Source organism: Lontra canadensis, unplaced genomic scaffold (assembly GCF_010015895.1).
Source record: "Lontra canadensis isolate GAN:19392208 unplaced genomic scaffold, GSC_riverotter_1.0 scaffold39, whole genome shotgun sequence".
Taxonomy (NCBI): domain Eukaryota; kingdom Metazoa; phylum Chordata; class Mammalia; order Carnivora; family Mustelidae; genus Lontra; species Lontra canadensis.
Window position 1 is genome coordinate 13,994,764 of NW_022631033.1, and position 16,007 is coordinate 14,010,770.

General features: G+C 42.3%; 1 protein-coding gene across 2 annotated transcripts; it reads left to right on the forward strand.

Moving 5' to 3' along the window:
- The first annotated feature begins 2,648 nt into the window (after window positions 1–2,648).
- On the forward strand, window positions 2,649–6,360 carry CDKN2AIP (CDKN2A interacting protein). Of its 2 annotated transcripts, none has more exons than XM_032869868.1 (3): window positions 2,649–3,209; window positions 3,667–3,766; window positions 4,234–4,305. In XM_032869868.1, the coding sequence occupies exons 1-3, from the start codon at window positions 2,938–2,940 to the stop codon at window positions 4,240–4,242; spliced, it is 381 nt and encodes a 126-aa protein (XP_032725759.1). In that variant the 5' UTR covers window positions 2,649–2,937; the 3' UTR covers window positions 4,243–4,305. The 2 variants fall into 2 exon arrangements, with proteins under 2 accessions (XP_032725759.1, XP_032725758.1); XM_032869867.1 differs by having other exon boundaries at window positions 2,690–3,209; window positions 3,667–3,797; window positions 4,234–6,360.
- The last annotated feature ends 9,647 nt before the right edge of the window (window positions 6,361–16,007 follow it).

Genomic DNA, 16,007 nt, shown 5'->3' on the forward strand with positions numbered 1-16,007 from the left:
TTGTTTGCTGTAAAAGTTTTCCCTTCACTGTGGAATGTTTCTCAAGTCAAACCATAACCTCAGCCGTGACATTGACTAGAGCATTTGCTTTACCCAGACTGCCGCACTCCACGTGCACGCTTCGTGCCAAATGCGTCCTCAGTCCTGTCTCTGCAGTCACCCTCAGGGGCAGGAGTCAGCCTTTCAGGTTGCTCCATGTGGGGGAGCCATCCTGCACAAAGGCCAGCTTGCCATGGGAGTTTTTACCGGATTTCTTCAGAGAAGCAATGTAGCTGCAATTTTAATGAATGTGCTTTTCTTTGTAACAAAGCAATCTCATGAAATTAAGAGAATCCGGCCACTTGCAGCTTAAAACATAATTCGGTGGGGTAGTGGTGGGTATTTCTGTTTATTAGGATTCTCTCTCTGTCCTCTGATCAGATTTCTGGGGGGCAGGCAGTGGTAGGGGAAGCGGCTTGTGTATCATCCTAGCATTGTCTCTGTACGTCTTCTCTCTGAACTGTCTTCCCTGTAGGATCTACTGAGAGCGAACTGTCTGATCCCCCAATACAAGTGACATTAATCACTGGTGGGGAGTTTGAGGGGTTCGCCCCTCTTGACTGGCCCTACCTGGATCTCAGGGGCCTCATGACTTGTTGAGAACTGGCTGCTTTCTCCTTTGCAGCCCAGGCCGTTCTATCCTCTAGGCTCATTTGGATCATGCTGCCTGGGAGGTACCTGAGCATTCCTCTCTCTCCCTGTAACTTTTTTAATTCCTCTAGGATCTGTGAGAGACATGTGTGTATGTGTTGGGGAGAAGGAAGCGGGTGGTACAGTCGGTTATCAGACCAATGAAAGGCTCTTTCGGTGCTCATTTCTACTCTTCTAAAAGCCAACCCATGGTGGCTCAGGGAACTAAATGTGCTGTCTTCTCCCAAAGGTCCAGACAGAGCCAACATTTCCCCCTCACCTTCACTAATGTTCCTAAATTCTCTTACCTTTTTTCTCTGAATTCTTTCCACAGCCCAAAAAGGAATTTGTCTCCACAAGGTGAGAAGCATTTTCTTTTTCTCTTTTTTTAATATACCATTAAATTTACCATTTTACCATTTTTACCAATTTTACCAAATTTACCAAATTTTTACCAATTTACCAAATTTACCATTAATTTACCATATTAATTTTAATATACCATTAAATCTACCATTTAATATACCATTCTTCTAACTCCGTGGTCCATGGCCTATGCCCTGAATCTCTCTATATGTAAAATCAACTTTTTAAGAATGAAAAATACATGTATTTTTTCTTCCTGTCAAGCCCCTGACTCTTGAAAAGTACTCTGGCTTTCAGGCCACATTGCTTTTATTGTAACTTTAAAAATTATTTTGGAACTCAGGCATTATTCTCCTCTCAAGGCAATGAAACCCACAGGTAGAAGGCTACATGGGAACAAGCAAATAAGTGAGAAAATTCTTGGCTTAAAATGCACACATAGGATCTAGGTATGTGATCAGAGATTTTTACTTGTCATCTTCCCCCATGCCAAAGAACTCATACAGCAAAAACCGTAACGTTTGTCTTTTAAATTCCCAGATTTCTGAAGCCTTTCATCTCAAGTTTCAGAAATTTTCAAAGAGGAGGAAAGAACACAATTAGAAGCAAAATCCCAAGCTTCAAAACTCCTTTGTGCCTATGTTTGTACGTAGTTTCACTTAGTGTAACAGGAAAGTGGGTATTATTTTCATGTAATAATTGGCTGGTGATTATTCCAGTATGTCCATAAATTACGTTTAAAAAAATCTTATCCAGTGTGACTTTTTGGGCTTGATTATTCTGATTCAAGCTTTTTTTAATCAAAGTCCATAAACGTTTAATGGAAGGAAATTTTACTTTTACTTCGTAACTGGTCATTATTGCACAGCGCTTATTTTAACTTACTAAAATGTACTGATCTTGAAAACACATATACCTGAAATTGAAATCGTTAACGATAAGCAAGCCGGCGGCAATGTTCTAAAGTGTGGCTATTATAAAATAGAAAAAAATGCAAGGAAAAAAAGCTCTAAGGGGGGTCAGGTTTGGGGGGACAGAGATACGCAGGCACTTTTCCACGCTGCCTCCTGGCTGTGTGCCCAGCTGGGGTTACGGTCTGTTACTCTCAGGGACCCAAGTCTTTAGCATTCCTGAAGGCCCGGCGTCCGGGAAGCCGCCGCTCGTCTACACCCGAAGCAACGCCGCGGGCTGTTTTCTGACACGATCAAAAGATGGAGGCGCGCTTTTGTTGCTGGCGGCCCCGCTGAAAACCAGCGACCGCGGCGGAGGCGCGCACACCTCGCCTTCGACTCGCGCCTCGGGCTCAGCGAGGACGCGGCGTCACACGAGGGGTTGACCCACCCCGGCCCGGCCCGGCTGCCCTCCGCCGACCCCGCCCTCGCCGCCTTCACAGCGCCGCGGCGGGCCCGCGGACGGAGGGAGGGAGGGAGGCGGCGGGAGCGCGCGCGGCGTCACAAAGCCGAGCCGGAACGCCGGGCTGGAGCCGGAGACCCGGGCGCCCCGGGCGAACTCACTCGGGGCCCGCCCCAGCGGCGCGGGAGGCGCGGGCGCTCACCGCCCAGCCTGCCCTCCGCCCCCGCGGGCGCCCCTCCGCCGCCGGACCCAGCGGCGGCGTCCCGGGCGCTCGGGCGCCGCAAAGCGTCCTGGGAGAGCCGGCTCGCGCCGGAAGGACGCGCGGGCGCTCGGCGGCGGCGAGGTTATAAAAGGGAAGGAGCCGGCGGCGGGCGGAAGTGGGCGGTTCGGCTGCTCCCGGCGCTGTTGTTTGGCGTTTGGGCCTCCCGAGGGGCGTTCTCTGGAGGGCCGCCGGTGCAGGCCGCAGTGACAGGGCCGCTCGCCCCCGCGCAGCCCGCCTCTCTCCCGGTGCAGCGTCTGCTCGCGGCTTCCGCGACCCGCAGGCCCAACATGGCGCAGGAGGTGTCGGAGTACCTGAGCCAGAACCCGCGGGTGGCCGCCTGGGTGGAGGCGCTGCGCTGCGACGGCGAGACTGACAAACACTGGCGCCACCGCCGCGAGTTTCTGCTCCGCAACGCCGGGGACCTGGCCCCGACGGGCGGCGCGGCGGCCGCCAACGCGGAGGAAGCTGCGGACGCCGAGAGCGGGAGCCGCAATCGGCAGCTGCAGCAGCTCATCTCCTTCTCCATGGCCTGGGCGAACCACGTCTTCCTCGGGTGCCGGTGAGTGAGCAGGCGCCCCTGACCCGCGCTCCGCGCTTTGTGTCCGCCCCCGGACTGGGGCCCGGAGCCTCCGCGGGGAGGGGGAAGTTGGGAAGCGCGGGAATCTGCGGGACTGGCTGCCCTCTGGGGGTGAGAAGGGCGTCTCCGCCCGAAGCCGACATGATCCACAGCCGGCCCCGCGTTGGGTGGGGGGCGTCTGCTCGGGTTGTGGGCGGACCACGCTCCCGCGGCGGACGCAGAATTGAAGGATTGGGGAGGAGCGACCCCGCCCCCCAGGCCCTGGAGCATTTGTTTCTGGGGTTCCAGGAAACCGAAAGTTCCTGGCTGTCGGCGCACTTTCTTGATTACAACCAGGAAATGCAGTTCCTGTGGCCTGTTCTTGCATTCCCGAAGTAGTAGCTTAAAAAAAAAAAAAAAAAAGCACTTTTTTATTTAAAAGTGTCTTTTTCTTTTTCAGGTACCCACAAAAAGTTATGGATAAAATACTTAGTATGGCTGAAGGCATCAAAGTGACAGATGCTCCAATCCATACAACAAGAGACGAACTGGTTGCCAAGGTGAAGAAAAGAGGGATATCGAGTAGCAATGGTTAGCAGATCATAGATGTGAACATACATAGGAGTTTAGAACATAAGTTTGATATCATTAGGAATTACTGTTCTTACTAATTTTTTTTAACAAGCTAGAATTTTTACAATATTAATAATCAAGTTGGAATGTTAAATCTACGTTATGTGTCTGTGTGTTTTAGGCCCTTGGTTTTGATAGTTTCCTTTGACTGCTTTAGATTTTCAAGTGTCAAATGTTGTCTGTGCTGTTGACTTTTTTTAATATTAGAAATTAAATGATGTCATCCAACCCCGTTTTAAGAACTTACTCAAGTTATTCCACACTTTTGAAAGAAACTGCTAGTCCTGAAATACTTTTGCCTTGTGCCTTTTTTTTAACAAGTCTGTGTCTTGTAAATTTTCAGCTGATCTGTATGAGCTCGACTTAGTCATTTGTCGGTTTTCCTTCTTTTCAGAAGGGGTAGAAGAGTCTGCGAAAAAACGAATCATCGAAGGAAAAAACAGTTCTGCAGTTGAGCAAGATCACGCAAAAATTTCTGCCAAAACAGAACGTGCGTTGGCTCAGCCGGAGAACAGCTCCGCGTGTACAGGGGCATCTGCGAAGTCGGAGAGTGGTGGGAACTCCAGTCACAGCTCTGGCACCTCGAGTCAGAATAGCTCTACAGGTGATGGAGATCGGTCTCTTTCTAGCCAAAGTAGCAGCAGCATTTCCTCTCAGGTAACAGCGGCAGGGTCTGGAAAAGCTTCTGAATCAGAAGCTCCAGAGAAACACAGTTCAGCATCCATTGTTTCTTCGTTGTTGAAATCCAGTGTGAATAGTCATGTGACCCAGTCTGCTGATTCCAGACAACAAAGCGGATCACCTAAAAAGAGTGCTTTGGAAGGCTCTTCGGTCTCCTCTTCTCAAAGCATCTCAGAGGTTGAGGTGCCTCTGTTGGGCTCCTCCGGAAGCTCAGAAGGAGAGTTGCCACTGTTGTCTTCTAAACCTAGTTCAGAGACAGCTTCAGGTGGGTTAACTTCCAAAACTAGTTCAGAGGCAAGTGTTTCAGCATCTCTTTCTAAAAATAGTTCCTCATCAGGCACGTCCTTACTAGCTCTCAAGAGCAGCACATCGACAAGTACCTCGATGCTGACTTCCAAAAGCACTTCGCAGGTAGCTGCCTCACTGTTAGCGTCCAAGAGCAGCCCCCAGACCAGCGGATCTCTAGTTTCCAAAAGCATTTCCTTAGCCAGCGTGTCCCAGCTGGCTTCAAAGAGTAGTTCTCAGACGAGCACCTCACAGTTGCCTTCTAAAAGTACGTCACAGTCAAGTGAGAGCTCTGTTAAATTCTCTTGTTGCAAATTAACCAATGAAGATGTGAAGCAGAAACAACCTTTTTTCAACAGACTGTATAAGACCGTGGCATGGAAGTTGGTAGCTGTTGGTGGCTTTAGTCCCAATGTGAATCATGGAGAGCTCCTAAATGCAGCTATCGAAGCTCTGAAGGCAACATTGGATGTGTTTTTTGTTCCACTAAAAGAACTAGCAGATCTGCCTCAAAATAAAAGCTCTCAAGAAAGTATTGTTTGTGAATTGCGATGCAAGTCTGTGTACTTGGGCACTGGCTGTGGAAAAAGCAAAGAAAATGCAAAAGCTGTTGCATCAAGAGAAGCACTAAAGTTATTTCTCAAGAAGAAGGTAGTGGTAAAGATATGTAAAAGGAAATACAGAGGCAGTGAGATAGAAGATCTAGTACTCCTCGATGAAGAATCAAGGCCTGTAAACTTACCGCCAGCATTAAAACATCCCCAAGAGTTATTATAATACGTCCAGAATACCACTGCATATAATGTCTGCTATTGGAAGAGAGAAACTGGCTTACTTTTGTATAATACAAAACACAGGCTTTCACAAATTTTGTATTGCTTTTTTCCAGTTTTGCAGAAAATTTACATTCGAGTTCTCTTCACACAGTAGAAGTTGTAAATAATTTATGAATGACAGTACATACTAAAAAGTATGCATTAACAGCATACCAGTATGCTGTTTTATTTGCTGAAGAAAATACTGTCTTCTATTTTTAATGATCCGTTAGGTACGATGTGTAGTTCTGTAGAATCTTAAAACTTTTGTACTACTTTCAATTTGGTGAAAATGTATTAAGTTGTCTACCATGCTTCCTTTTTTTTTCCCTAGCTGAATAAACCTGCACATCAAAGGGGACCATAGTATTTGAATGTCTGAAAGTCTGTGAAGCTTAAGGTTTTAAGAATGTCTCCCATAATGTTGAACATGTCTGTTAAAGAATAAAAGAAAAAATAGTTGCCTCAGACTATTTTTATGAGAAGTTGTAAGCATTTTTTAGATATAAAGCAGTATAAAGTACTTAAGGTTATTTTATTCTGAAGTTGTTTAAAATTCACCATGATTTTGACTGCTGCAGATTCTTTAAGTGGGTTAATTTATGTTTGAGGTAAAATACAATTTACACTTTTTCTTAAAGACATAAATGTGGGTTTCTATATTAAGCATATTTTGTGACTACTATTAACAGATTGATTTGTTTAGATATTAAATGCTTTAAGCTATTTTACCTTTTCAAGAAGTCGTGTTTTTTTTCCCCCCTCTAAGTCACAACCAGTTCCTGCAAATGGGCTTCCCACTACTAGTCATTATAAATTAGAATCAGGTAAATTTTCTTAGCTGATACACAACTTTTTAGGGATAGAGACTTTACAGTTTACAAATCTAGAACTAGTTAAACTAGATCGTTTTTTAAATTTACAAATCTAGAAGAAGACTGGAAACAATGGAGAGCCATGGCGGCTTGAATGAGCTCGTTCAGTTGAATTACACTTGTCAGTAATGAAATGGAATCCTGTGTCTGTTAGGTGATTCTGACTGTATTACTCTATTATATATTCTGTTTCATTTTTCTTCAAACTCTGGCCCAAGACATGGCCTTTCTTCTGTCTGGCTGCTGCACATTGAGAAGTGGTGGCACTTGTATATAGAGAAAAATCAAGAAATGACCTTTTATATTCTAGTTGTATTAGAATCGGAAAATTGAACATAAGTAGCACAGTTTCAAGTACACAGAAGTTATTTCTATTTTATATTCTAGAAGTAGACAAGGATACTTAACATACATGAAATGATCAGCTTTCATTTTACCAGATAATCTTCAATGATTCAGTTTTGAGGATACTAAGTTAGATACCAAAGTCCATATTCTGTAAATGGGTTGGGTCTTTATATGTTGTGAGAAGCAATGGCATGAGTGTTATGAAAGCACTTCTACCTTCCTCAGTCTGGGAATATGTATTTTGTGGGACAATGATTCCCAGAAAAGTAAGCCAGATACTACAAAGGATAAATAAATTTCTGTAAGGCATCTGATTAGGTGGTTTGGAAATTTCCTAAATTGGCTTGTGTCAAGTTAGTATAAAGTTCAGTGAAAATCAGTTATAGAAACCTTTTGATACAGTAGAATTGGAGGAAGTTGCTTACAGTAAAAACATTAATTTATAAATGTTTAGTTGCTATAGCCTTATACTCAGTTTATAATACAGCTTATACTCAATAAAAATTTAAAGACTCCCTGATAAAAGAGAAATGCATATTTTACAATAGTTCAGGATAGTACAGTGCAGAAGTAAACAAGCTTTGGGTAGGAATCTTGTTCTTGAGATAGAATCTTGGCTCCCCTTGGGAATTTAACCTTTAGACTTCACCTGTAAGATGGGACTAATGGCCGTCTCGAAGAGCTATGAGGATTAAGGGAAATAATACATTTAAACTGTTCAGTATGGGTGCAATATACCATAGTTCATTAATTGCTTGTATATATACGCTCATTTCCTTACAACTTCATGAGTAACTATTCTCATGTGGCCTATTTTTCAGCTGAAACCAAGTTACACGGTCAAAGAATAAATTCACACCCATATCTGATTTCAGAGCACAAGCTCTTACTGTTTATCTTTCTCATTTCTCTAAATGCTAAAATTTCTGAAAATCCCCGAGACTGTAGCTTTCTACCAGTTTTATTAAGTGACAAAACATGTTTCCAAAGCCTCATTTCCTTGGAATGAGTCACAGCAGGAACTCTTCTGTTTCTTAGTACTTCTCCTCAGCAGTTGCGCGTCTTGAATATCTTCAACTAGGGAATTAGCCCTTATGGGTGTAACTGAAATTTGTCATTATTATTATTTTTAAGATTTTATTTATTAGAGCATAAGCAGGGGTAGCAGTGAGGGGAGGAGCAGGCTCCCTGAGGAGCAGGGAGCTCAGATGTGGGGCTCGATCCCAGGACCAAAGATCTTGACCTGAGCTGAAGTCAGACGCTTAACTGACTAAGCCATCCAGGTGCTCCTGAAATTTGTTTTTAAAGAAAGCCCTAAAGGGGTCCCTGGGTGGCTCAGTCGGTTAAGTGTCTGCATTTGGCTCAGGTCATAATCCCAGGACCCTGAGATTGTGCCCTGCATTGGGCTCCCTGAGCAAGGAGCCTGCTCCTGGAGTCTGCTTCTCCCTCTCCCTCTGACCCTGCTCGCTGCTCATGCTCTTGCTCACTGGCACTGAGTGAGTAAATTACCAAGATGGGAAATACTGAATTTCATCCTTAAATTGAGGTGAGATGATGTTCTAAAATGGATTCTTCTTGATGGTGCTAAAATAGGGATTTTTTTAAATAGTAAATTTAGTTTGATGTAGAAGACTGGTGTCGTCATGAATTTTTAACCCAAATTTTTGGGGCCTGCCACTGCTTCCCTTGACTAGGGTGATTGTCATAAGGATAAGTGTAATTCCAAGGCTTTTGATGTGTATTATATACATACACACACACATATATATATGCATATATACGTGTATATATGAAATACATATAAAAAGCCTGCTTCAATTTATGTATGAAAGGTCCATCATTTAGCCTATCAAGTGCAGCTATTTTTCTGGTACACATTTCTCCTTGCTATTCAGATCCCTGAGTAATGACAGTGAGAAGGTAACCAAAGCCAGCATTGACTAAGAACCAGGTCAGTCCTACAATTGTGTTGTTGTAGTGTAAAGGGAATTTGTAGGCTTTTTGCTCAAAAACTGTGCTAAAGTCCTGCATGGACTCACATCACTGACAAATATCTCGGTAGCCATTTCAGCCATGACTTTAAAAAAATATATTTAATGTAATTAATGGATAGAAGTGCTTTCTGTAGTTTTTTACCATTTAAACAAATAGAAAAGTGCAGGGGTTGTCAAGCCATAATTTTCCCACTACACCACAAGAAAGACATTGGTAGAAATTTCACATTTCCCTGGCTTTCTTGAATGCACTTTGGTTGTTATCCAGCTAAAACCATTTGTTTTTCCTTTGCTTTCTGTTTTACCAGCTTTATCTGTCTCTACTTTTCTGTTTCAAAAAAAAAAAAAAAAAAAAAAGGAAAAAAGACTGAAGAAGGATTATCCCCTGCAAATGAACATTAATTTTTGAAGATTTCTTCATCTGTTCCTCTGCTGTTTATAGAGGAAAAAAAAAATAGTTAGTAGACAAAGTCCCAAACTAAATTGACTAACTTGGAAAGGGGAAGAATGTTAATACTAAAAAGGAATGGTGACATACAGGACATTTGTTTGAAAATGAGAGATTTCATATGCCAGGACTTTAACAGGAAGCAATCAAATATAGCTTTTGTGATTTGGGCATTTTCACGAATAGAGTCTGAATCGACCTTAGCAGTCATTAGGAAGCAACCAAACTGTCTCCACATAAACAGTAAATACCCTGAGCTATAAAACCAGTCTGCAGAAGTGGAATGTATAGAACTTGAAAAGGAATGTAAAGACAGGCCAAATGGATAGTTATCACCTAGGGTTTGCCCTATGACTGTTGTCATGTAAATCAGTTCACCAGGTGCTTGGACACACTGAAATGATAAGACTCGAGCTCTGAATATGTAATCTGTGGTTTTCAAACTTCCCTTTCGCTATATGCCCTAAAAAAATGGGAGCCCCGTGTGTATGAAACAGAAGCAGAACTACCTTAGTTTAAGGAGGGAGGCCCCCAGAGAATTCCTTCTAGCTTCCTCATTCCTGCAGCACCTCTCTGGACCCCGAGCAGAAGGCGGATTAACAACCATGAGGCACGGTGTAGATCGCTTCCTGCTGCAACAGGTATCAGAAAGTCACCGGTGTACTACAAAATGGAAATACTCGCCTTTAAGTCATCTGCCAAATGGACTCTGTAATTAGTAGGGACTCCAGTAAAGCCCAAGGGACTATCACAGAAAATTAACATTTAAATAACACTCAAAATAACTACCATTCCTTTCCTTTTTATTGTGAAATGGAATTGTGAAAGTGCAGAAAGTCCAATAATGATTAACTGAATGCCCATATAACATTACCTAGCTCACAAAATAAAACTATATCAGCACGGCAAGCACTGCCATGTGAGTAGCCACCATTTATTTGGTGCCTACAAGAAGTTGTTGGTTGGCCTATGTCTTTTTTTTTTTTTTTTTTTTTTTTTAAGTAAGCTCTTCTGCCCAACGTGGGGCTTGAACTCACAACTCCAAGATCAAGAGTCACATGCTCTACTCGGGCTGAGCCTGCCAGGGGCCCCTACCTAGGTCTTATTTAAGCCTCCCTGAGCCCCATAAAGTGGGTTGGTATTGCTGATCCTGTGTTACAAATGAGAAAACTGAGGACCGTTTTTGGATTGTTTCCCTCAAATCACAGAACTAGTGCATGCTGAGGCAGAGACTCAAGCCAGTGTTGCCACAGAACACTAAGCAATGACTTGGTTCGAATTTGGGGCAGTGAATATGAACACCAATGAGACATGCTGTTCCCTATGTTCCAGAAAATAGTAAGTGTAACAGATTTTGAGGAAAATTTGAGAAAATTTATTTGACTATTTAAACTAGGAAGCTTCTAAAGAAGTAAACTTGAAACTGGTCAAGTATAATCATTGGAAAATATTTTCTAGACATTCTATTTGTAGAACTCAAAGGGACAATTCACAGAGGCAATGGTATAACCAATGATGTAATCAGGGGTTGAAACAAATTATTAATCCTGTCTCGTTATCCTTCACCATTTGCATATTATTAAGGGGTTTTTGTACACTAAAGAAAAAATGGTTCTCAGGAAATAGAAACCAATAGAGGTCCAGGGAAGCATTTCTAGTTGATCTTACCCATGTGGGCCACATTTAATGAGGGAGTTCTCAAATATGCTCAGTAACCCACAGTTGGGAAACCAATATGGGGTAAAGTAGGAGCACCTTCTGTCCTTGTTTTTAATTTCAAAGTATTCAGTGCAATCAAGATAAATGTGATATAGGTAAGATAAAGATACTACTTTGAAAATATTTGCTCCTTTCCCCCTGTAATTCACATTCTCTAGCAGTTATTCTGCTGTTAGAGCAGAATTCCTCGTAGAGGGAAGGAGAGGAGGATATGACTTCAGGGCAGTCCATTCCAGGAGTAGCAAGGAAGTAAAAGCCATGCATTCCAGCCTTGGTAGATTTTGAGGAGGAGAAGGGTAAGGAAGGGAAACAGGCATTTGAGACCTGTGGGTCCTGATCTCTAGCCCTATAGCATGAACTTCGACTGGCAGTCATGTAGAGGTGGGAGTAAGAGTTTTCATTTAGTGAGCCTGCCTTGTTTATCCTGACTGTAATCAGAGAATGCATTGCTCCTTAGCAGGGTCCAAGAGATCCGAAGAGGGATTGAGTAAGAAATACTGAAGGCATCAGGACCTTAAACCCAGAGACACCGAGCTGTACAACATCATGGGTCATCATTCACGTGGAAAACCATGGATGTCATTTAATGCAGTGCATGATGTCCCCTCGAGTTTTGTTAAAAGGTGGTCCTTTTTGGAATCCCTGAAATTGTTATATGAATAAACTTATTTTTAAAATCATACTTTAGGGGGCGCCTGGGTGGCTGAGTGGGTTAAAGCCTCTGCCTTCAGCTCAGGTCATGATCCCAGTGTCAGGGATCGAGCCCCGCATGCGTGCTTCGGGTTCTCTGCTCAGCAGGGAGCCTGCTTCCTCCTCTCTCTGCCTGCCTCTCTGCCTATTTGTGATCTCTGTCTGTCAAATAAATAAATAAAATCTTTAAAAAATAAAATAAAATAAAATAAAATCATACTTTAGGGGGGACCTGGGTGGTTCCGTCATTTAAGTGTCTGCCTTTGGCTCAGGTCATGATCTAGGGGTCCTGGAATGGAGTCCCATCTCAGGATTTCCTGCTCAGCGGGGAGTCTGCTTCTCCCTCTCCTTCTGTGCCCACCCCTACCCCCGCTCGTGCACTCTCTCTCTCAAATAAATTTTTAAAAATCTTTAATAAAAAAAATCTCACTTTAAAAAAGTAATTTGAAATAAATATGAGTGGTTCTAGGAAGCATGAGTAGCACACAAATTCTAACAGTTCTTAGGAGTAGCATATGTTAAAGTACTTGACCATGCCAGGGGCATTATTTATACATACTTGGTCATGAGTTACTTTGCCCAACACATTCTTCTCTAGGAAGAATTATTTTAAGACAGTAGCCTAAAATCAAATCATATTAGGTAAAGCAAGTCTACTTGGGTTATGCTAAGAATTTTTTTTTTTTCTCTATTCACAAAGCTTGGGGGCAATTCAGGAAATAGGCAGATGAAGAATTATGTCAGCTCCGGTATGGACTGAGAGTCTGCTCTGTGTTCTCTCCTACAGACAGACACTGTCCCTTAATTATCAGGTTTGCTTCCGCACAGTCGATGCAACCCCCCTCAATCCCTCCCTGTTTCCCTTTGATCTGTTTCTTTGCTCCGCTAATTCTCTCTGCTAATTCTCTCTTGGTCATTAGCTCTGCTGAGGTGAGCTCACCCAAATCGAAGGTTTTAAGAGTTTTACTTTCTAAAACCATGGAAGATAGTGTGTGCTTCAGAAGTTGGACATCCCATAAATTTCAGTGTCACTATAAAGCAGGAAGGGAAAGACTGGTACATAGAAAACAACAGAAGACCAGCTCAAACAACTCTGTTTCCATCCAATGGACCTATGGATTTTGTGTAGACTTTGGTAGCTTTTTAGAATTTAAAATTCTATCCCTTATTGTAAGGGAATCCATGCCATCGTCTATCAAAACAAACCTTTCCCGCTGAGTCTTGACCGGCAACAGACAAGCTAAAATAAATTAACAACATACTGATTTTCTACTGCTGCTATACAAAATTGCCACAATTATGGTGGCTTAAACAATACAAATCTGTAGGAGTGAAGTTAGAAATGATGGGTCGAGTCCTCAAATGGCATCACCCTGGCCCTGCTTCTGCTGTCAAGTCTTTTTTCTGTCCCTAATATCTCTGTCTACTCTTCCACTCCTGCCTCCCTTTCCCACTTAGAGGGACCCCTGTGATTACATTTGGTTCACAATAATCTCTCTATTTTAAGATCGTCATCAGATGATCACTGATCATCTGATTAACTTCATTAATTCCATTTACAAACTTCATTCTCTCAGGTAATGTAATATATTCATAGGTTCCAGGGATTAGGACATGGCACCCTGGGGGTCCTCTGTTCTACCTACCACATAGAGATTTGAATTCACCACCACCATTTATCTTAGGAACGTTGGGCTTTTAACTTCATAAATGACAAGTGTTGACTGCCTTGCTGCTGAGCAAGATGCAGAATGGAAAGTGGTACAGCTTAAAAATGAGTCCCACAGCGCGGCTCAATAAATTGATGTAGTTAAGACGGATATATTTATTTTAAATGGTGTCTGATCACAACTAGTTTCTCTGCCATTTAATCCTCAAAGTCTAATAGGGAGCCTCTTTCTCTTCCAAGTGTCCTTAAATAAGAAGGACTTTCTTTTAAGGGTCAAATAATAGAAGTACAGTAATAGCTATAATGGCAAACAAACTCTTGACAGTTTTTCAAGACTTCTTTGGGAGCCAGTAGAATTGCCTCTTTGCCATAATGAGACTGGTGGGTGTGGTAAGAGCTATAAGGTCAGCACTCCGTGCCTTAACTCCCTTGACTTACTGCCTGACTGATCTCACAAATGTCAAATGTCAGCTTCTCATTGCTGAGGAAGATACATCTTTTTTTTTTTTTTAAGATTTACTTATTTATTTTAGAGAGAGAGGGAGCTCACGTGAGGGAGAAAGGGCAGAGAAGGGGCGTAGGGAGAGGGAGACAAGCAGACTCCCAGCTGAGTAGGGAGCCCAACACGGGGCTCGATCTCAGGATCCTAGGGTCATGACCTAAGCTGAATTCAAGAGTCACATGCTTAACCAACTGAGCCACCCAGGTGCCTCTCATCCTAATTTTTTTTTTTTTACGATTTTATTTTTAAGTAATCTCTGCACCCAGTGTGAGCCTTGAACTCACAACTCTGAGATCAAGAGTCACAGTCTCAAACGCCACTCATTTCAGCCAGGTATCCCAGGTACATCTTAAACTTATAGCTGAACAAATAGCCTAAGGGCATAATATAACTCTTGAAACACCTGATTGGACATTCTTTGTAGCCATAATGGTTAAATATATCCTAGGCATTTGAAAAATCACATTGGTTGACTTCAAATATTTCATATTACGTTGTAAGTATCCTAAAGAGGTGAAAGGGACGTGTTCATAAGGAACATGGTGGCACATGTTTTTCTCCAGATAATATGCATACTTCTAAAATCGGAGTTATGTGGGTATTTCTTTTAACAGCAAATTTACAAAACACAAATTTTGTGGGTTTCCAAGAAAGAGTATCTTTATTTGGAAAGAATATCTGTATTATATTAGTTTACCTTCAAAGTGTTTTTAGGCCACCTCTTTTGGAATTGCCTTGTGGTCCAGAAGCATGTTCTTTGGAATTACTTCATGATTTAATGGTAGAAAATATTTGTATTTTGTGGATTGATTTGAATTTTTACTTTTCCTGGAGTTTAGGATACAAAATGCACTTATCAGGTGAGGCCTCAAATTAACTCATCAGTTTTGATGACTCACAAGTCCCCACTTAAGGGCTCTTGTGTCATTTGTCAACTGGCTAACCAAAAATTGTCCTATCTTACCATTTCTTGAATGCCTATATCAGTTAAGGTTCTTTTGTTTCAAGCTACAGAAATTAACTCTAAAATGGCAAAACGAAAATTATGGAACGGTCATTCATTGAAACAAAGGACAAGTTAAACCACCAAGAATGTAGGCAGCAGATACCTACAAGAGACTCAGTTTCACCTAAAGACACCCATTGATTGAAAATGAGGGTTGGAGGGATGCTGAGTGGCTCATTTGGTTAAGCCTTCAGCTGGGGTCATGGGAGCAAGTCCCATATTGGGCTCCTTGCTCAGCAGGGAGCCTCCTTCTCCCTCTGTCTAGCGCTTTCCACCTTCCATGAGAAAGTCTTTGTATTGGACACAATAGCCTGTCTTCAGGAGCTGGTGAGAATACTTTGCAGGTGATTCTTGAATGTTAATGAGGTACAGCCCAACTCAGCACAGGGTGACTCATTTCCTTAGCACTTAGCCTAACATCAGGCATACTCACCAGGCATACTCATCAGGAATCCAAAATACTTAACCTTTCTCAGAGGGGATTTTTGTCTCTAAAACCTAGCAGCCTGAGGAACCCTGAGGTATACAGCTGGTGTATCGCATTATGAGTCCACAAAGGTCAATCTAAGACACTTCTGCAAAGAAGTTAAGAAAACTAGCACCATAAATAATACTGTTTTGTATTTTAAAATGAAAATGCTGTAAAGCAATGAAAAAGAAAAGCCCACAATTGTAAATTTGTTAATTGGGAAAGAATTTACAAAGAAGAGCTATAGAACAGTATGGCTCAAGAGTAGGACAGATGGGATAAGAATAAAGCTTTTCAAGGTAAAAATTTAAATGAAATTGGCACTTAAATTGATGTGTATAACTTGGGAACAGATATGAGTTATACATCTTGCGTTTATAAGGTTTTGTTATAATACGGACCAATTTTCCAGAATTTGAAATTGGTGGTGTAGAGTCAGCATGTTGCTCTTATTTCCAGGAAATAATCCAAAAGTGTAAGAGAAAATGAGCAAAAAATAAAAATGTGTGTGTGTGTATGAGAGAGAGAGAGAGAGAAATTAGGAGAGAGCAGAAATTCCAGATCATAAAATAGTAGAGGAACTGTGAAAAGCAGTGGAGATTAATCAGCTACAAGCATGGGAGGATATAGAGAGAAAATGCAACTGCAGGGTCATAAAGCCAGCAAA